At 39.6% G+C, this 22,063-nt stretch overlaps 1 protein-coding gene across 2 annotated transcripts; it reads right to left on the minus strand.

Annotated features, from left to right (window-relative positions):
- Nucleotides 1–559: 559 nt before the first annotated feature.
- On the minus strand, nt 560–22,063 carry mitfa (melanocyte inducing transcription factor a). Of its 2 annotated transcripts, XM_034533530.1 has the most exons (10): nt 21,926–22,063; nt 18,336–18,565; nt 5,267–5,479; nt 5,083–5,178; nt 4,810–4,918; nt 4,081–4,164; nt 3,681–3,737; nt 3,301–3,376; nt 2,979–3,126; nt 560–1,849 (listed from the first exon to the last, which is right to left on the minus strand). In XM_034533530.1, exons 2-10 carry the CDS (start codon nt 18,348–18,350, stop codon nt 1,451–1,453), a joined length of 1,197 nt encoding a protein of 398 aa, XP_034389421.1. In that variant the 5' UTR covers nt 18,351–18,565; nt 21,926–22,063; the 3' UTR covers nt 560–1,450. The 2 variants fall into 2 exon arrangements, with proteins under 2 accessions (XP_034389421.1, XP_034389422.1); XM_034533531.1 differs by lacking the exon at nt 4,081–4,164.

Consider the following 22,063-nt stretch of genomic DNA (forward strand, 5'->3'; position numbering starts at 1 on the left):
TTTAAATTCAGATTGCAGCAACTCCTAAATTATTGTTAAATACTAATGAAGTTTCTACTGATTGAAATATATACACTCTAGTCTATATCATCCATCCATTCGCTGTCCCTGTGTCCCCTGTGGTGAGTAGCTGTGGTCTGGCTCAGCACGCAATGACAGATGACAGATCGCCAGATCATTGCAAAAATCTGGTGTCTGGAATTTTTTATTTTTTAGAAAACATGTCCTGTCCCAGAGAAATGTGGCTTTGCATATATTTTCAAGAATACATTTTATTTTCAATATTCAAAAGTCGAGTTTAAATACATGACAGCAAAGTAACCAAGACAACTGTTTTAAATAGTTTGACACTCTTGCTGTGCAGATTGCAATATATAAATGTGACATAACGGGTAAATAGATCAATGCATCTATACCACACACAAAACTCCCGAAATAAAATGTTTGCACTACATATAGGCATCTTGTTTTATTTATTTACAATATTGGCAAGAGATAACACATGAGCAAAAACCTCTCAAATGGTATCATACCAGAAAGACGAGCCAGGTATAATGTATATAGTGCTTTTGTCATCAGTGGACACAAAACAAAGCTTTATTTATCTTTTCTTTTTGTATCCACAGTTAAAAAAAAAGCTGTGGTACATTATCAACATGAGGTAATTGTACCCTATATTTACCCAATATTATCATAGACTACTCATTTGCCTTCAAAATGTGTACAAAAATCATGTTAGAATAGGAATAGATAAATAATGTGTTTGTGATACAATATTAATTAAAATAACAACAAAATCAGCTCTCATTAAATAAAAAAAGATAATATTATAATACCTAATATTAACATCAATAATATTTCCGATTTGATTTCTTCAGAATACGTTTAAAAGCATGGGGTGAAAAAACGAATATATACATAAATATATTTAGAAACCATTCATAATATGCAATAATATTTGCTACTTGGTCCTTAAATATTTAAATAACTTTTTGTGTTTTGTGCATTTTATTGCAATGGAACCAACCTAAGTTTACCAGTGTTACATTGACATAAATCAGAAATCAAATATTCTGAAAGTATTCGATTTCTTTGTTAATATTACAATACACATATTGTGCTTAACTACCAATACATTTGCACATCTGTGTGTTATCTCCATGGACATTTCAATACAAAGCATATTTTCAACCATAGTTTTACTAAAATACAACAATATCTATCCATCTATATATATATATATATGTCCATCTACACAGCATCGATATATAGCAAAGTAAAATACAGTGTACAGTCGAGGAACAAAAATACCTCAGGTGCATTTACATACAGCAATGAATTGGCAAAAAGTAAAAGAAAAATATGGATTCAAGATAAAAAATAGAGTTTATAATGGAGGTCATGTGGAGACCTTTAAGTCACTTTATGGGAAATAGAAAGTGTCAGTGAGCTAACAGCCGTGCTCCTTCTCCTCCATACTCGAGCTGGAACTGTGGAGGCTGCTGGCGTTGGAGCCGTCCGGGGACATCGAGGACAGCAGGGGATCACTTGGGGACATCGGCGACAGGGTGTCCCTTACCAAATCCTTCATGTTACAGGTCCTGGAGGTCCCATAGAGACCAGAGTCCCCGCCGTCTGCAGGCATCTGGTCGAAGGTGATGGTGCCGTTGTTGAGGTCCAGCGTAGTCGGAGGGGACATGTCGGGACCCAAGACATGTTGGTAGAGATCCGCAGGGCATTCGCCAAGGACGGGCTCCTGTTTAATGGCTCGCCCTATCAAGTCCGATGTGCAGACAGACGAGGAAGTCACCACTGTAAGACCATGGGCACGGGCCTGGATTTCCAGCTCCTAGATGATTATAGAAATAAAGAAAACATGTTTTTATAAACATACTACTAATATCTGCAATGCTAGCGGCGGCTCTGTGAGTCCTTTGAGCTAAATGTCAGCATGCTCATTCATTGTGTTCACCAACTTAGGCTGAATTCAAAATTGCATACTGACATATACTAAGTACACCGTCAAATCGAATATGTTGTGTGCGAGCACGTCAGTTATTTTGTGTACGCGAGAAATGCCCAGAGGTATAATACATTTTCCAGAATTTCTGACCATCTCCATATATGGACTTGTGTTGTGCGTGCCTGTGCTCAGCATCTCTCCCTGAAATGTAAATAACTGACCTCTAGGTTAAAACCTAAGTTTAAGCAGGTTAAAACATCCATGGATGGACATAAAGATGACACCCATCTCACCCCCACTTCTATGTGGCGGGTTAGGGGATAAAGCTCTTGTGGTTTCTTCAGAGAGTTGTAGAAGTTCTGCAGTGCAGCAAACTGTGCTTTTCTTCCCATGATTCATGTTCAATAATGAATTCTGATAAATCGATCTTCGACTCCAACCTCATCTGTGACCAGTCTGTTCAAAAAAGATCAACTACCACAATTCCCAATATGCGGTCAGTTTATCCAGATAACTCTAGAAATTGTCTGGCTGGCCCCTTGAGATGTGCCTTAAGCATACTTCAGCTGAACAGTCGGTTGTTAAGATCATATTTAATCGTTCATTTAGTCGTCATTATGCAGTACATACTTATTCCATACAGTACATCAGAATGCGATTTATAAGTACAACTTGTGTGTGTTTGCGTGCTAATGTTTGCTAATTAGCACTAAACGTGCATACATCAATATTAAATAAATGAAAATGTTGGCCTGGTGGTGATACTAGGGGATAAGTCAGTGGATCACCAAAAGTACAACAACTCATCCTGTGTGGGGGACATCAATGTGTGTGCCGAATTTCATGCCAATCCATCCAATAATTGTTGAGATATTTCAAGCAATGTATAATGTTAATATGACAATATATACAACTAACTGCCACTGCTAACACCAGCCACTGGTGGATGAATAGGGGAATACAACTGGGCTCAGTTGACTGTGACGTTTGCTCCCCTCAAAGACAAAAGACCCACCTGTATACGAAGCATCAGATGGCGGTTTGCATGCTCCACCTTCCTCTGTCTGCCCTCCAGCTCCTTGGCTCTCTGCTGCTCCCGCTGTAGCCTCCTGATGTAGTCCACTGAGGCTTTGAGAATGGTGCCCTTATTCCAGCGCATGTCTCTGGGGTAAACAGGAGACAGAGGTCTACAGTCAGAGTCAGCTGACCGGCTGACCAAAACAGCACAGGATTCTTTACGGGCCCTCTGAGCATATGATCCATTAAACTTTACGGCCACTTGGACGGAGGAGGATGTTGAAAATAAGACGCACAAATGAATGCAAACGCCTACTTACGGATCGTTGGACTTGGGTATCAAGGTTCCCAGTTCTTTGATGCGATCGTTGATGTTGAATCTCCGCCTTCGTTCAACTAGAATTTGTCAAATCGAAGTTGAATTAAAGGTCATGAAATGAATACACATAATTGTAATTTGTTTAAAAAACTGCAAATTCAAAAATTCTAAATAACAAACAAAAAAATAATAAAAAAAGTCAAATAACAGAGACAACTAACTAATATTTGCAAAAAAAAGGGGAACATAGTACTTCATAGAAAACCTCTTTAACTTGCTGAATTGTCTGGCATCACAAGTCTATAAGTTGCCAATTTGCAATAATTACGTCACGTAATCACTGAGATGATCGTGCCGATGATTCTGTATTGATTGACTCACTTAAGTTGTGGTTGTCTTTTTTCTGCCTCTCTTTAGCAAGAGCACGGACTTCAGCCTCTGTGAAGCAAAGAGAAACATGACTGTTAGTGCTTTGAGAAAGCTTCATTGTTTGAATTCAATGGGTAACAAGACATTAAATAAATAGAATTTCATATTAGTATCTTAATAGTGGATATTTTTTTGTCTAGTATAACATTTGATGTTATCCTGGATAATCACACCCAATAATAATCAATTTATATGTGAAATCAAGTTCAAATAATGTTAATTAGCAGGATAATTACAGTTTATTTTTCCACAAAACCCTTTCTATGCAGTTTCTAAAGAAATCAGATGTAAAACAGCTTTTACAGTTGACAAAACGTCATATTTTTCACTTTCTTCATTTTGCTTTGCTTACCTACTGGAAAGCCCTCTTGCCTTTGATAGTTTTCATACAGGCTACAGGCATCAGGCTTTTCCAATACTTGCTTCATGCCAGGAGCTGGAAGTAATTATTTGGCAAACAATTGACTTAATAGTATTTTGTGCATTTCCAAATTGCACACAATATAGACATTTGCCTACAGTCATGCGTTTACCTTATACACTCGATCGAAAATGTGTTGATTTCCCCTTTGAACCAAATAATTAACTGTATAATTAACTAAAAAAAAAACACATCTTTTCCAACTATACCTTGAATATAAACAGGTTAGCATTTCAGTGGCACTTGAATGGCACTTTATGCTATTTTTGTAGTTTGGCTTTCTTGAAGAAACGTTACTTTCTTGATTCTTGTTGTTCTGAGTTTGTACCCATTGTTGAATGCACTTATTGTAAGTCGCTTTGGATAAAAGCGTCAGCTAAATGACATGTAATGTAATATAATACGGTCACAGATCTTAGATAGGGTTAACAAACAAACCTTTGAGTACTTGGAACGGATCCGACTACCAGATTGAATGGGGGTTTACTTGTTGAGAGTCAGATATTAGTCGCGGAAAAATTTACTAAATTACCCAGTCGAATGATTTCACAGTCTGGATGTACACAGCAATCATCGCATTGTACGCAGCTAGATTCAAGCCAAATGACATCCGAGGACGGTAAAAAAATCAGTAAAGAGCATTACATGTCAGTAATTTACCTGTGTATTCTCTCTTAATGCTGGATGGACAGGAGTTGCTGATACCGAGGCCCGGGAGTGGAAGTCCTTGGTTGCCGTAGACATCGAGAAGGTTTCCGGACACAGGGAGCTACAGAGTATTAAAGACATGCCATTCATATAATGCATGCTTTAAAAACACAACTATGTATTGTATTCACATTCAATTAAAAGACAAATGCAGCCACAGTACTACAGAGACTTTACGGTCATATCTACAATAAGCAGTATGTTCTTTTGATCTTGAAAATGTACCGGGTTGTTCATTTGGAGTCCTGGGTCCATAAGTCCAAGAACATCTTCGTTGTAACTCGACTCCAAGCTAATAATATCATCAATGACATCATCCATCTGTGTGGCAAAAAAAACAAACACATTCCGTTAATAATTACAGTTCATTTGGGTGTCTGAATGTAATGAAATCAAGCTGCAGACGTACCTCTTTCTCACAGTTGGAGCTGAGGGTGAGCAGGGCCATGGGACTGTTGGGGGCACTGCTGCCGTGGCCGGGCGGCATGCCGTGCTCGGGGGGCTGGCTGGGGCACTGGCTGCCGGCTTTGCCACCCAGAGTGGTGGACAGGTACTGCCTCACCTGCTGCCGCTGAGCCTGCTGGATGTGGTACTTGGTGGGGTTCTCCAGGTGGGCCTGCACCTAGGTGAGCAAGATGTAAACTTTACAACCTTATAGTCTGCTCTGTGATTTTTATACTTTAGAAAGCAATGATCAATGGGTAATTCATTAAAAATACATTTTAAATTGGTCATTGTATGTGATGACTTCACATACATAAGTAAAAGCCAACCTTATACCTTACCTTACAATTCAAATATTGCAGTGCAAAACATTTTATCAGCATCATGCTACTGGCCCATTATACATAATCGAGACAAACACACTCCACACAGAGGACACTGTGGCCCAGTGCAGCTGTGTCACATGATCTATGACCAGTTTAAGTTCATGCAGCATCTAAACAACTCATCCAGGCATATCAAAAAATAATTCAGCATTTTCATTAGCTTTTCTGTTATACTTCTGTAGCGTTAACTTTTCTGTACTGTGTTTATTAGCAAGTGTTGCTAACTGTGTAGAGAAGGATAATGACAGTCTTTTAACAGTGCATACTGCTAACATATATATATATATATCATTCCAGCCACAACTAAATAATGAGATAATAACTTCTTCAGATTCTTTTCATCCATTTTTTCCCCCTCATACTAATAGCAAAGACACACAAAAAAGCAAACCTCACCTGATAATGGTTGTATTCAAGCATTTCCAACATGTTATTTGAATAGCAATTGATAATCTACAAACAGTAAATAATCCCTTTATCTGGTTAGCCTACACTGTGAAGAGCAAGCTAGCATTTGTGCAAATCTGAGAGCAGGCACTAGATCCGGCCTAATATATCCAGGGTTTACGCCTCATTAGTTATGCAAGTTAAGGAATGGAGGACGACACTGAGACTCATCCTCCCACTGCTATGTTGTTCCACTTTAACTATGAATTTTGTCTTTATAGAGCCCATTTGACGTCACCACCTAGGGCTCACAAAGGAGTGCTTTTACTGATTGGCCAGTAGCCTGCGACTTGAAGCTTGCTCAAGGCTAACTAACGTTCAATCTTTAGTTCTGCTCATCTGGTATAAAACATTATTTGTTCGGAGCACTGGGAACACAATTGACACCATTGTTTCACAGCAAACGAGCCATAATAAATCCTACATTTATTATGAATGTTGGGGATTGGGGGTTAATTTTATTTAACCGTCACAGTTGCTATGCAGTCACATTTGCTATGCAGTCACATTTGCTATGCATTCACATTTGCAGGGAAAAGAAGGTGAACGGCTTGATTCAGGCTTAAATAAAAAATCATTTAAATAAAAGGATTTAAATGAAATATGTGCAGTGTCACATGACCAGAGCGGTTTACTTCTTGGCTGCCCCGAGAAGAGAGGACGGCAGCATCAACGCTCCCAAACAGTAGGTTATTAAAGTATGTTAACATAAAGATAGGACGAGGATGTTTGTCGCACCTCGTCTTTAAGGTGCCCGATTTTGATATATGCATTTGCAATTACTCAACTTTGTTCATGGTGGTCATAGAATGAGCAAACATATTGACGGCAACAATAGTGACGGTGGGACAACGCAGTGCATCAAGGTATACACACACTTTCTCTCACAAAACCGGACACTGTTATTTAGTGATTGTTAATGCAAATATCTAATCAGCCAATCACGTGGCAACAACTTAATGCATTTAGGCATGTAGGAAGATAGGAAGGAGATTGGGTAAGGAGCTCAGACTTCCAGAAAGAGCTTGGTGGCCATGACTTCATGTCGAAAGCGGCCAGCTGAGGCGGATCGGGCATCTGACCAGGGTACCTCCTGGACTTTAAGGGTATTCCAGGCACTCCCAACTGGCCCCAAGATAGACCCAGAACATGCAGGAGAGTTTAGATGTCTTGTGTGGGATGGGAACGCCTCGGGGCCCACCAGGAAGAGCTGGAGAACATTAACTGGGGAGTGGGACGTCTAGAATACCTCACAGGGTCGCCCCGCGACACGGCCCCGTGATGTAGCTTGGTTTCTGCTGCAAATTCAGATGGTAGGGTCGGAATTTGGCATAAAAAACATGAAAGCATGGTTCCATCCGGAACGTACAGTATGAACCTGTGGTGATGGTGTAATAGTGTGGAGGAAACAGAGCAGCAGTCAAAAGGGAGAGAACGTTTGTCTCTACCAAAGATTTTTATAGCATTTGGTTTTGTTAATCAGTTGATCAAGGGAGAACCCAAAGGGTGTGGTGATTGACTTGAAAGGCTACAGTGAAAGATGCGTGGTGGAACCGTGGCACCGTTCAATCATATGGTTCCCTACAAAAGCTGTGGAACATGCACAATGACAGGCAAGAAGTTAGTTCTAAACTGCAACGACCATGTTGTGAAAATGAAACTTATTGCTTAAGCAAAAAAACAACTTTAGCTTCACAGTACTTTAGGTTGAGAAAAAGATTGTGGTTTGGAGTTAAATAAATAAGTAAATAAATAAGTACGTAACAAAAGTACAGCCTTAAGGTTTCACACGGGACACAAAAAGCAGTCTCACAGGTGAGGATCTGGTTTGGTTGACCCAACTATCACCCAAACCCCTCTGTTGCTTTGTATACTATCACTAAAGGTGTACGTAGTGTTCTTGTAGGTATCGTTGATCAAACATGTCAATATCTGAGAACGGCCTTTTGAGCCTACTAGTAGATGTAGCAGACCCCTTCTAACCAATATCTATGAGGGTGATAACTCTGAATGAGTTAAGTTAATTTAAAACACGCACCTTCTCAAAGTGCACTGTAACAATGTATTCCTCATATCATCTTATTGCAGGTGGATGTAGTATATTTTGGTCATTTGTGAAGTACTAGTAAAAGTACACCTTTCCTCGGGCATTGTGTTCCACTTCTATTGATCGAGGCTTCGATTTTGACTGTTAAAGTTCACCAAAGTTGAACGAAACAAAAATGCCAATTTTGGGCACGTGTCCTCAATGTCGGCAAACTGTAGCAAGTATTCCACAGCTTTCTTTTTTCCTAAAAGTTTGAAATGCTTCTATTTATCTCACAGAAAAAAATCACATTTGGGAGTAACATGGCAGGAAAAGGGTGTTATTAAGCATGAACCAATCCAAATATTTAGTTTCCATTTGGGACAATCAGTTGGCAGTCAATGTGGGTCGATGTCTTGGTCAAAGACACACAATTGGCAATAACGTCTGCTATTGAAACAGATGAACTTTTGATTAAAGTGTTGGGCTCTTTGTCTGTACAATAAATACAGTCAGTCCATACAGTAAATATATAGCAATTCATGTTAACACCACGTAAGTTCTGTGTAGCATACAAAGAAAAATCCGAAGGGGAATTCAGAGGTTTTGAAAACGTGAATCATACAGAAAGGCCTTTAATAGGATGGAATTTAAACTCAAATTACCTGGAGGCCACAAGTTGCATTTAAGGGTAAAAAGAGACATCGATCATTTTTTAAAATCCTCCCTTATCGTTTGTGTTTATTTAAAGTATTATGGGGATTTTGTTGCATAATGTCTTATTTGTTGTGTCACAGCTGCATTGGATTAATTGTGTGAATGCTTTTATGCCACCAAAACAATATTTGTAGATTTTTAGGCTGTGACTAATACTCTACAGAGAAATAACATCAACGTCACGCCAAATTCTTTTAGAATTTGGGCCGATTTAACTGTTGAGTGTAATGCCACAGTGCTGTGTATGAATAATGCACTCAGCTACAGTTCTTCAATTGTCTTGTTCCGAGGGAAGCATCATATATTTAAACTACCCCCCGAGGCAAATTTGTAATTTGAACTATATAAATAAAAGTGGCTGACTTCAATTTACATTTTGTCACCACCGATAATGATGACAATTACAAGCGAAGCAAATGCAGTAGAAAAAGTTTATGTGCAGACTTGAAAAGCTTATCTAATCACGAACCCCCAGAATCAAACGCTCATCCAAGGAGCGATGCCGCTTCGTCAACCATCCGTGCGGCTAATTAATGCAAGCGCCCGCGTCCGCATCCCGTGTCACGCTGCTACTGAGCTCAAAGCAAACGCACTCGGAGCAGGAGAAAGGGAACACGAACACATGGGAAGTGCCCTCTGGCTGGACAGAGCCCTGTATGATGAAAAAAACACACACAAAAAAAACACACACACAGAAAAAACAGAGAAAGCGTTCTTTGTAAACACACAGTAGAGCTTTTCTTTGTCTCCCCTCCTCAACCCAAAGGTTTGTCTGAAGGAAAAAGGCCACACTGCGAAGGAACTATCAACAAGGGATGTATTTAATTTAACCCTGAAGCGAGCTGAGCTTTCACGTTATTCATTGTGAGACAGAGGTTTACCTTCAAGGAGAGCACATGGGTCCATGTTTCAGACGCCTTGAGGACCAGTAACATTTGGAAAGATTGTCGTCACTCTTTGACCGCTGAAGAAACAGATCCATTCATATCTCCCATCCGGCTCTACTCGGTTTCTTACGTTCTTGGTAAGAAGTCACACTCAGGGCCATGTTTGTGAAAGCAGGATGCTCAACATTAAAAGTGTGCTCAAAAGTCTTTGGTTTTAAGTCGCATCAAAAGGCAACACAAATCAGGAACACGTAATTAACACACAGTAAATAAGATGTGACGGATAATCCTACATTATAAGTAAAATATCTTAACTGCTGGTCGTACGAGCAATTCCTTAACTCTTGACTGTGTGCTATCCCAGACCTCCTAGTTTAGCTTTATAATTTCTAACTATAACTGCAAATGTGATTATTCAATTTGCCCTGTAATAATGATAACATTAAACTTTACTCATACAGCGCCTTTCATACAGGGGAAGTAGTTCAAAGTGCTTTACAACAAATTTAAGAAACAAGAGAATGAATAAACACTGATCATACATGCAAATACCGCACGATGAAACCAAGCACCGAAACAAAGGAGGCGTAACAATACAACAAAATTGTAAAAGACTAAAACTAATGAAGAGTGACAAGGAAATGCTAAATCAAAAGATTTTCAATTGTGGTTTGAAAATGCTGGCATCTCTTAAAGCCTCGGGTACAGAATTCCATCGTTTTGGCACAGAGTAAAAAAAGGGTGAACTGCCAATTTTTTTCTTTCTGTTTCTAATTTATGATGGTTTTGGAGCTAAAGACCTCTTTTTAGACAGGATAGGAATTGTTTATGTAATGCAAAAAAAAATCCTAAATGTCATCCTAAACTGAGATACGATTATAAACTTTCTGTAATGAATCCTTGACCTCTACTGAGAGATATATATATTCACATTACTGATGTAAAATATTGTTCTTTATAAGAATCCTCACACTCATTAATGTAATTGCAGTTGATTTAATGATGCTGCAGGGATTCAGTTTTCGAAAATATGAGCTTATCGTTGAATACGAGGTTTACATATTAACAGCTCAGGCTTTAAAGTTATTTAAGTTCTTAGAGTCTGCAATGTCAGTTGTGTATATACGTTTTATTTTCTCAAACAGGGGCGTACATCATGTTGTCCACCATATTGGGAAGGCCAAATTGAGCATTTAATTATGGTCTCAATCCTATAAAATCTTATAAAATAGTGAAAAACACAAACTTGACCTCTTCAAATTGTATTTTATTAGTCCAACCACATTAAAACAATATAAAACAGAGCAAAGCATCCTCGGGAACCAAAGAGCGTATGGCACAACAATCGATTATTAAAATAGTTGGCGATTCATATATCAATTTATCCACAAATCGTTTCAGCCCTAATTTTATTCTGGATGTTAACACTTAATAACACCAGAGTGGATATTGTTACAATTCATACAAGACAAATTGATCTTGGAATAGAAAGAAGTGCCTCTTTGCTGTAAATCACTACCCTAGAAGACATCATTAGCATATTAAATGAAATTCAGAGGTCAGTTGCACTGCGAACCAAGCAATTTCCAAGCGCACATAGCGATCCACACCAACGACACATCGTCAGTTTTAAATCATAAAAATACAGACAATGATTCACAGTCCAACTGGTCATAATTGAAAGGTTATAAGTTGTTGGCCACCACATCTCTTTTTCTTTTCCATCTGATCTGAAGCACAGTGAACCCCGTGAATGAGGCAATGCGAGGTGAACTCATGTGGCATTCACTCCACAAATGTCATGCGAGTTTGATAACCAGAGACCAGTTGAGGTGGATCTATAGCCAATGTGAGCTGGCGCAATGCCAAGACAATATCCCCATTAGTCAATGAACTATAAATAAATAACCCTCCAATAAAAACAATGCACATTTGTTTCAAACTTCAGCAAGTCATCGCCAATAAGTGTAGACATGTTAGACATGTATTGTTAGACATGTATCATTTTGTTATCTACCATGCTCTCATCTACATGATTTTGTGGTCAACTATGCCCTCATCGGAATCTGTAGGAGGAAACAATGAACGATGACATTGACAGCTTAGTTATGGTTCTCTTTAATTCCTGGGTGGATTCATTAAGCCAGGGTGTTCAGGTCCAAGACATTCTTACAGATTAAAAAGGGTTTTGAAGGCAGTTTTTAAAAAGCAGACAGGTGAACTGTGAATGACAGATAGTCGGGACAAAACCACATTGAATAAAACTGCTTTGTGGTTGGACGCAGTTATTTGTAATCTAAGTAGACTAAGATCACTGTACAAAACCAGAGCTGACCCTGAACCAGAGTTCTTAGAACTTCCTAATTGAGGTTAAAAAAAAATTCTAACAAGACTTAAACAAAATCAGCCACAAACGTGAATAATTGTTACAGAGAAACCTATTTTAACTATATTTAAGAAAAACATTTATGAATGAGGTTGATTGTCACTTCGGAGCGCTGAACCCCATAAAGCTAATGGGGCTGATATGGTTGAGTTTACTGTTATCTGATCCAACTCCATGTGGGGTTAAAAAAACACAATACTTCAAACAAAAACATAGAAATGTGTTGACTTTTTTTTCCATGTACGGCCTTTTAACCTAGATCTAAAGACCCTGACGTCTGGTTGTGGGTGTGTCCTGTGATTTTGTTTAAGTCTTTATTTAGGGAGTTCTAAGAGCTCTGGTACACTACACGTCACTTTTACTAAAACTGTAACATTACATACACTTTACAATTGCACTTCATCATACACTGCACATACACTTTACAATTGCACTTATCTGTATCTTATCTGCACTTTGTTGATTTTTTATTTGTTGTCTATTGTTGTTGCTTGTTGTTGTTTGTTATGTTTAACGTCCTATGTTGCACCACCCACCAAGCTAAGCTCCTTGTAGGTGTAAACCTACTTGGCTAATAAAAGTTTCTGATTCTGATCAATCTTAATTTTAGAAAACTACTCGAACCCCAGAATTATATTTACGGTAATTGACGAATTGAATCAAGGATATAAGGCAACAGATTACCTCCCAAGACCACTTCTTACTTGCAAGTAGTGACATTCTTTATTATTTTAGCAATTCTAAACTAATATCGGTGTCCTTTTAATCTGAAATCATAGCCTGGATTAAATCAACCACGTATATCCTTGTTTTTACACCCATTGAATTGTGTTTGGACGACCTACAGATATATCTTGCCTTGAGACCTGATGACCCAAGAAGCCTAGCTGCTATTTTATAGACGGTCTTAGTGAAATCAACTGTTGGATGATATATTTTCTTCAACTCAATACCTCTAGATCTGAAATCATATTGTTCAGTCCCTTAAATCCTATCAGTCTCATGGAAAGTGACCTTGGACCCTTCAGATAAAAGCCCGCTGCCAAGAGCCACTGCCAAATTTAAGCTTCAAACAACAAATCAAAAAACTTCAAATCTTCCTTTAAATGAGAAATATCTCCAAAATCAAACCAATGCTGTCACGTTCTGACCAGCAAAAGTAATTCATGCTTTAACCTTCTTAAGAATTGCCGCCTGCATCTCTTTTAAATCATTCTTTAAAACCCATTTTTATAGACGTGCGTTTTTTTTCCGTCTTTTTATTGGGTTTCAATTTTGAGGACAATAGACACCAAAATACTGCTCTTTCTCCCTAACTGTTAGGGAAAAAACGACCCTGATCCAGGTTTTATTTTGAAAGTAGAAAGAATTACCTAAATTTGCGCTCAGGGGATTCAGACTGCCGAAAAGTGAACGTGAGCAGCTTCGAACATTACAAGCGTGAGAATCCCTGTTTCCGGCTCAAATGTGCTGACACAACCCCAAAATCATCTGCGCCAGTGAACTTTCAAAGATAGCGCTCAAATCGTTTTAGTGCGCTCTCAAATTTGTATTGTCAATATACTTCCGCAAAGATACCCCTAAAATCAGAGGCTGATAAGGCAAACTTTGGGTGAGCCGGGCGGGAGAGAGACGCTCTGTCAGAAGGATAAAGTTACTAAATGCACTTGTGCTTGGTTGGGGTGGAGGCTGACGTCTTCGCAGTGGCCAGGGGGTGAATTTGAATAACAGCGTTTACTAGCGCTTCCATTTTATAAGTGGATCCCAAAAAGGGTGAGGCAAGGAAGAGTGAGTGAAGGAAAGATGAATTAGGAGATTGATCCATGAGCTGGTTGTCAACATGCGACATTGAGGCTGTGATGAGAGGAGGGATATTTAGTTGAACGAATACTGGATGAGCGGAGTTACGTCATAGCTTTTGCTCTCTTGCCAAATGCCCCTAGTAACAACTCTCTGGAGCAAATGGCAGCTACAGCAATGGCAGGCCACCCAATCAAGAGGAGGAGCCTGGAACAAAGAGATGTCTTTGCTGCGTCTCACCCTGCAGCTACAGTATGTTTAACATCCGATTCCAAGAATGAGGAACAATTGTCCAGTCCGTGTGGGATTATGAACACGTACTTGCTTAAGTGACAAGCAATGGAGCTTAATTTAGCAGCAACACAAAACACACAGAGCCTTGTTATAAATTACTGGTGAAGGGCAATGCAATGGACTAAGTTTGCTTGAACAGTGTGAAACTAAAGATGCTAATGTGTGTTCCCAACAACGGGCGACGGCAAATATCACACAGTGCATCACTACCATGATCTAAAGATGAAGTGAAGTGTTAAAAAAATAGAATTGTTACATTAAAAAGGCAAACTGCTGAAAAATTCCTGTGGTGGATTTTAAAACTTTCTGATAACCTTATCTTGAAGCCACTACTGGCTATTAGACACTGAGAACAGAGCTCTAGGTATACTCTGATGGGTTTATGAAACAAAAGGCTCTCTTAGCCAAGGCTGAGACCTCAGTGTCTATTCCCGAAAAACCATAAAGCACAAAGATGTAGCATTATTCAGCTCAATGTGCCTGGAGTTTGAGTAAAAGGTCAGTGTAAGCCACGAACGACTGCACGTGGAGATGCATCTGGTGATTTTTTTCAAAAGTCAGGGCTGTTCTGGGCCATGAAATAACGAGACTGTCTTTGATCCAATTCTTTTGATACATTTAAATTAATGAGGAAAATTTGGCAGAGAGATCAATTTTATGCTCTATGCTTTCGGGACACACAGAAAGCAGAACCACAAATATAGAAACAAGACACTAGATCCCGCCGTATCAGAAGATTAGGACTTCCTGTCCTCTGTGGTATGATAAAAGAGGTGCAACAGGTTCCCCCTCGGGTCAGCACTGTTGTAGTTGTTCAAACTGTTTGTGCTGTGAGCAGCGGCCATGTTGAGAGCCATGTGGAGGCAATCCCATAATCATACATCACTGAATTTCAAATGTAGCACCTTTACCGTACATGCTGCCAGTGTTACAATAGTTCCCACCAAGACAGTAAAGAACTTCATTGAAATTACAGTGGCTATACAACAGAGCCCCCCCACACACACACACATCCAATGCTGAAGACACTACCAAATGGAGATCTACAGTCATAACAGCGCTGATAAAAATCAAGAAATCACAAATGTAAGCACAACTCAATTCGGAGGAGAACAGTCGCAGTCCGCGGGCAAGCCAACTTTCCACGCTTAGTGCACTGTGGAAGCACAAAGAAGGTCCCAGTGCATAAAGTGCTATCTCAGGGCAATAGTTCAATGTTAGAGGGCAGTCCTGGTTCAGATCAGCTACCGTATGGAGAAAACCCACTTTGTATGAGTTACATTAAATTTGTCTCGTCAAATTTGATTTTTAAGACCTTGTTTTACCATTTGTAAAGTCTATGCAGAGTTTTCTGCTTGCTTTAAATAGCATTAGCGGTTAAATTAAGTGTTAAAAATATGGGGGGTCTTGGGGGGCCCGAACCAGCGCCAAACTATTGCCGCTCAAGAGAACCTGGATTAAAGCAGGACCTGGTTCCTCCTATTCTTAAATGTTTAGTTTTATAATGTGAAATCCGATTAATCTTCGGAGGCTTGTTTGAAGCTCAGACGCATTTGGAACGGCGGTTGTAGAGATTAGGAAAAAAAAACAGGAAGAGAGCACATTTTCCTTCCTATGAGTTATCTCTATTATAATTTTTACATAGGTTTGGGTTTGTTTGAGTAAACATATGTCACGTAGAAGAACTACTGATAGCTACCAACAGAAATCTAATGTCTATTTTATAAATCACAGCACTTAGGCCCACTGTACTGTTCTGTTTGCAATAAATTTACATTGTCATTCCTGAAGGGTCTTCAGTAGGGATACATGCTTGTTACATACTGCAAAAAAAAGAAAAAACTTATATATTTTTAATTTATAAAGAAATATACTTTTAAAAAACATTTTAAAAATCCAACTTAAACCTGCAATAACATATTGTTTCAGGCACTTTGAAGCAGCTGAAAAAAGAAGTGAACAAAACATTGACATATCCTGAATGTCTAAATTGATAGGGTAAACGTTTAGAGTTGAACTGTTGCTTATTTCCTCATCAAGCAGTCATGGAGAAACATTCCTTTAGATTCGTGTTTCTGGCTACCTTGTAGAGTCCAATATTCACACTCTTTTAGCTCGGTTTTTGGTCTTTACCAACTCCTGTTTCAATACTAAATGCTCCACTGTGTTCACCAGCTAGTCTTTAACTGTGTCTGTGTGCCGTTTGCTGCTGAGCACGTCAGGCTGCTATCATCCAGCATTTGTAGCTATACCCGCGAAAAGTAATGCCTCGTAATTTGTAGATATCAAATGGAATCGTTTCAACATTATCCACGTAGTCATGAACAAGGACATAAACCTGTGTTTCTGTTGCCAAACAGAAAACTAAAGTATTTCACAATTTATTCCTGACTAGTTTTCCTAGTTTCCTGTGAAGACGTAAGTTTATTTTGAAAAAAACGTATGCATGTAATAAACGGAAATTGTTGGCTTTCGTAGGAAAACGCCTGAAAAATGGGGAATACATTTTCGTAGGTTATCATACATCACATCGTTGTGTGAGGTTGTTAAGCAGGTGGTGTACTGTGGGTTTATAAAGCTTTTTAAAACTACCGGAGCGGTGTGAGTGGACCAAAACAGTAAAGTTATGGGTCAGTCAGCTAAACAATGAGTTTAAAAGTAACTACAGAGCTCCATAAAGCCGAGGGGAGCTACACATTCAGATGATAATTATCTCTGCTACCATAAACACCTTTCACATTGCCATTTGATATATTGTTATTATAGAAAAATCGATAATAAGAAATACATTATTCTGAGGCTGATGTTTGATTAATTTAAACGATGTTGTTCTTCTCTTGAATCAAACAATCATTTGTTGCTGACTTATGAGTTGAGTGTGCAATAAAGCCTTTGTCTTGATCCCTTAACTATTTTTTTTTCACTTCATTCTTGCTGGGGTCAGAGGTAACTCGGCTAATTAAGGGTCCCCCTCCTCTTTTGGACAACCCCATCTGAGCTTTATGTTTTCACTTTCATGGTCCAGCAGCTCTGCCTGGTACTTCTAAGCTAATTTTGCCTCGCCTGCACAGCTTTGGGGGGGTCTTTGATAATCCACAGACAGGTTAGGTTCAAACTGTCAAGAAGCATTTGCCCAGGAGACTGCGATCGGTGTCTGGCCACCCCATGAAAATAATACAGTATGAGAGCATTGTTCCCACAAATGCTTTTCTTTATCAAGCAAAAAAGAAACTTGCAAAAAGAGAAAATATTGCTATGCCCATAAACAAATGTAAATAAAAAAAATAGCAAAATGTAGCGTGATTTTCACGCTTAAATAACTGGATGAGGTACAGTGCTAAAGGATTATGTTACTCGACTAACAACAAACACACTGATACATGAAATATGAAAATCACAGAAACGTCACACTTATCTTACAGAACGTATAGGACCGAATGGTGTTACATGCATATCTGTGGTAATTGGCAGCAATAATAGAAGTTGTTGACCCCGTCACTAAAGGAAATCTGTAAACCCAATGCAGGCCACTGATTTTTGACAAACTTAAATACTTTTAAAATTCCTGAGGGGTGAAAAAAGTGATTCCTGGACACATCCTAATTATTTAATAGTGCCATCTCAGAGTTTTTATTCCCCGGATAAGGGCAGCGTTCTACCTCTTTCCACAACACATTTTCTCATCTTCATACTCTCACGTTTTCAGGGTCCCATTGGTCATACCAGGAATTAAATGAATGAAAATATGTCAGTGTAGTGGAGCAAATAGGATTAAATGTGTTGAATGCCAAATGTCTGGAAAAAGGAATTCTGTCAAGAGATAATCCCCCATATGGATTTAACAGTCCACTCTCAGAGAACCGTATTTGTGTCTAAGGAGCTGACGCAGACGGAAGAATTTCTGAAGCCAAAATCCATAATCATGTTGAATTTGTGGTTCAAAGAAATAAAAAATGCATAATCCAGTATGGAATAGGTGGAATCAAGGCACCACGGGAGTGTATCCACCACCACGTCACATACAGAACACTGTCGCCCTCCACATCACGGCTGCCGCTCCTACAGGTTTACCAGTGTGTTGGTGGGCTTACCTTCAGAACTTCCATGAGCCAGCCGCGGGGACGTGTGACATGGACGCTAGGTGTGTTGGGCGGCGTTAAACTTAAGGCTCCTGGTCCTCCTCTGCCGGTCCTCCCTGCGCTCTTGACCCTGGCGATGGGCAAACGGCGGCTGGTCTCGAACCTGGACCTGTGACGTCAGGGCCGGTAGAGGGTGGGAACTCTGGAGGCTCTGGTAGAGGCCATGAAGGTCCGGGGGAGCGCTGAGGACCCCGGCCCACCCAAGGACAAAGAGAAGAGGGAGGAGTTAAACAAACCAGGCAAAATAACATGCTGGCGTGTACCCTGTGAGAGGCAAGGTGGGATTTTTCTGAGCCAGTCAGTGAGCAATACGAGGTATTCAGAAGTTCTTCAACTGAGAATATGTTATTGTTCTTTGAAGGAGGGTGAGATGCATTTATGTTTTAGGGAGGTTATGCAATATGAAAGACAGGTGCTGAACATATGCTGTGTAGTACATTTAGTTATGTGACCTGCCCTGATCAAGTATGTAAATAAAGTAGAAAATCCGATCTTCATCTATATCACATGTCTCGTTAAAGGTGCTTTAACCTTCGGGCAGCAGGAACAAACACCTGTACAAACAACCACACATTGATTGATTGGCACACATACGGACAAATTAGTGTTGAGTTCAGACACGTGGTGCATTGTTCCTGTTATTGGTGGTTAAATTGGCTCAAAACAGGTATATTATCATTTTCATTTGAATCGAGGCTAAAACCGGACATCTAAATCTAAATGCTGAGGGGACCTGCAACATTTTTCACGGATTCATCACTGCATGCAATCTCTTTCATAAACACATAGTCATTTGATCCATTGCTGTATATAGAAATATTGATTGGAGCAGCTTTAATTCACAATTGTGTGTCTTTCCGTTTACCCTTATTTTGTTCGGAAAGTAAAAAGGCAAATCTCTTGCTGAATTCTGTTAATTAGCCCAGTGGCCAGATCTGTTTGGTAAGATTAGACCTAAATTTGGTTTCCCCTCCACACTCTGCGAGAGTTTGCTGTTAGGGGTAAGCTGGTGTGATTATGTGCCACTAGTCGTGCAATAGCTGGTCTGTTGTGAGGTCCGAGGCTAAAAACTTTGCAGCTTTACTCATGTGCAACAATAAATGGAGTCAGCCCTTTCAAATTTGCAGCATATTGGAGCGGACAGCGCCTGCACATCCCAAACCGAAATGGATCTGGCAGTGCACACGCTGTCGGGATGAGGCATTCCCCGGGAAAATGATCCTTTTGATAAAACCACTCCAAATCCTCTCAGCCTGTGCAGCTGTGCGATAATCGCACTAATTAGGCTGGCATGTCAAATCTAGCTATCGCTTCAACATCTCCAATGGCAACGCAACGATCTTCTCTTTTTTTTCCTTTTACCTAATATCTTAATTAGTTCACAGAAATCGGCACCTGTTTCTTTCAAAGACTCTTTTTTATGACTTATGCCACTCAACCGGCTTGAATCCTACAAAAGCCCGGACTGAGACGAAAGTGGGATTCATAGAGTCAAAGTAATCGGAGAAGTAGTTCTCTGGATATGTCTGTCACATTCAGTGTTTGTCAAGATGTTCTGCTATTGACTTTCATGCACTTGCGAATGATTAATTGCTCCAAAGTGCTTGATAGTTTTTGTGGAATTAAGTAAAAAAACATATAAAGACTTTAAAACAAAAAAAATCAACCAGCCCCTCAAAAGCTCTCTGTTAATCTTTGGACAGAGTCAAGCTAGCTGTCTTTCCCTGTTTTATGCTGGCTGTAACTGGATATTTAATGCCAACTCTCAGCAAGAAAGCAAACAAAGGCGTCTTCCATTCAAGTTTTCTTGCACCTGTTAAGGGCTGCGCGCTTAAACAAACCTGTCTTCAACATTTAAGCGGCCAAAATAAGAATTAGAATACACCCGTGTATCGACAGGATCTTGACCTAACGTGACCCCCCCCCATGGAAACCTAAAAGGTGTAAAAACACCCAGTGTCGACTATTGTCATTTGTATTCATTACTAATATTCATTGAAAGTGAATTTATGGATGGAAACACAAGTCTCAGCTCAAATAGCCAAGAAGAAGAAGAAGAAGAAGAAGAAGAGAGAAATAGGATGAGTCATGGTCTGCTCATAAACCTTGTTCCTCCCTTCTGTAGGAAATATATCAGTTACTTAAAATTCAAGCATCGACAATATCTAAACCACACACGGGTAACATCTTATTTTTGGCCCCAAAGGACAACGTGCTCTACGCCACTACTATCACAGACCCTGTTGCTACGACTGAGTATGCGGGCCGACAAACTTTTGTTTTTCTGCGACGAACGCCGACGAGTCACGCCATCATCTGTGGTTGCGTGTTTCAACATCAGATATGACGTCAGAATTTGATGGCCTTGCGAAGATGGGAGAGCGTCTCCATTGTTCCCATTAGGCGAATTTACACGGGCAGGCTAAGCTTTCCGTCACACATGGAGTAATTCATAAATATCTCACGATAATAATTCATTCTCGCATGTCTGTTACATTGTCACACAACAGGAATTAGTCAACGGAAAGGGATTTGGTGTATTCATTCAGACAACGTAATCGTTAGTTAGTAAGTAAGTAAAAACTGTCCCACAATCAAAGTCATGTCACCATTTGAGTAAATTAACGTATCTATTTAAGAATATGACAATATATTTGATGCAGCTCTGTAGTTTAAAAAGGTAAATATTACATCATTGTAAAGCAGTCGGCCTTGTGTACATGTTTAAAATGTAAAGCGATGTGTTTCATCACTGACCTTTGCAGTGGTGCCAGACAATTGGCAAGATGCATGAGCCAATTCAAGAGCGGATGCCGCATTTAACTGGATTGTTTTATGTAAGTGATATTTTCAAGTACACGTGCAGTTGTAAAATAAAAAAAAACATAAATAAATAAAAGTCCATGATATTGTCCCTTTGTTTACTTTACATAAGTCAGCATGGTCCTCCAGAAACTATGTTTAGCCCACTCCCGAATTAAACCCCAAATGTGTTTTTAGTGTTTAACCAACCAGACTCAAAGGTGCACACACGCGGGACTCTGCAGGATAAATAGTTAACTGTTCAATGCTCAAAGCTCCCTGAACAAGCAGAATACTGATTCGTTGCGCCCATTAACATTTCCTGACCGAGCAACAACGCTTTGACCCTCTAATGGTGTCAATCATGTCATAACATGTTGAAACATTACGCTTTGATGAGTGAAGACATTGTGTCTACAGCAAAATCAGTCACACTGACTTCTGTTTGGAAAATTAACACGGCTTACTCCAAGCATCTGTTCATTGTGTCGGAGGAACAGAAAGCCGATTCTCTACAGTCTGCATTGAAAAGAGGCCGTAGGAAATTGCTAGCGTGCATGTGTAGCTCAGACACACTGCTGTTGTGTTGCCAATTGTTAGGATGTAAGAATGTTACAAGTTTAAACAGAACACACTTGTCCAGTCAATTTACCACGAAACGAAGAGGCACGACTTCTCAGAACAAAAAAAAATAAAACATGTGGAATGTAATTTCCAGAAGGATAAAGGCGGTTTCTTACCTGTTAATTTTCATGTGGGTGCGTGATTCAAGTGGGTCCCCACTTCACGATTGCTGCGGTTTGAGGAATTAGGTCCTTTTCAAGCGCTCTAGGATGTCAGGACTTCCTGCTGTGACACAATAACGTCTCACTTGCAAG

This window comes from Cyclopterus lumpus, chromosome 5 (assembly GCF_009769545.1).
Source record: "Cyclopterus lumpus isolate fCycLum1 chromosome 5, fCycLum1.pri, whole genome shotgun sequence".
In the NCBI taxonomy this organism is placed as follows: domain Eukaryota; kingdom Metazoa; phylum Chordata; class Actinopteri; order Perciformes; family Cyclopteridae; genus Cyclopterus; species Cyclopterus lumpus.

Coding starts and splice junctions, on each gene's coding strand:
- mitfa (XM_034533530.1), bottom strand. Junction 3,738..4,080: donor GCAAGAGGGCTTTCCAGTAG/GTAAGCAAAGCA, acceptor TTTGCTTCACAG/AGGCTGAAGTCCGTGCTCTT. Junction 3,377..3,680: donor AAAAGACAACCACAACTTAA/GTGAGTCAATCA, acceptor GACAAATTCTAG/TTGAACGAAGGCGGAGATTC.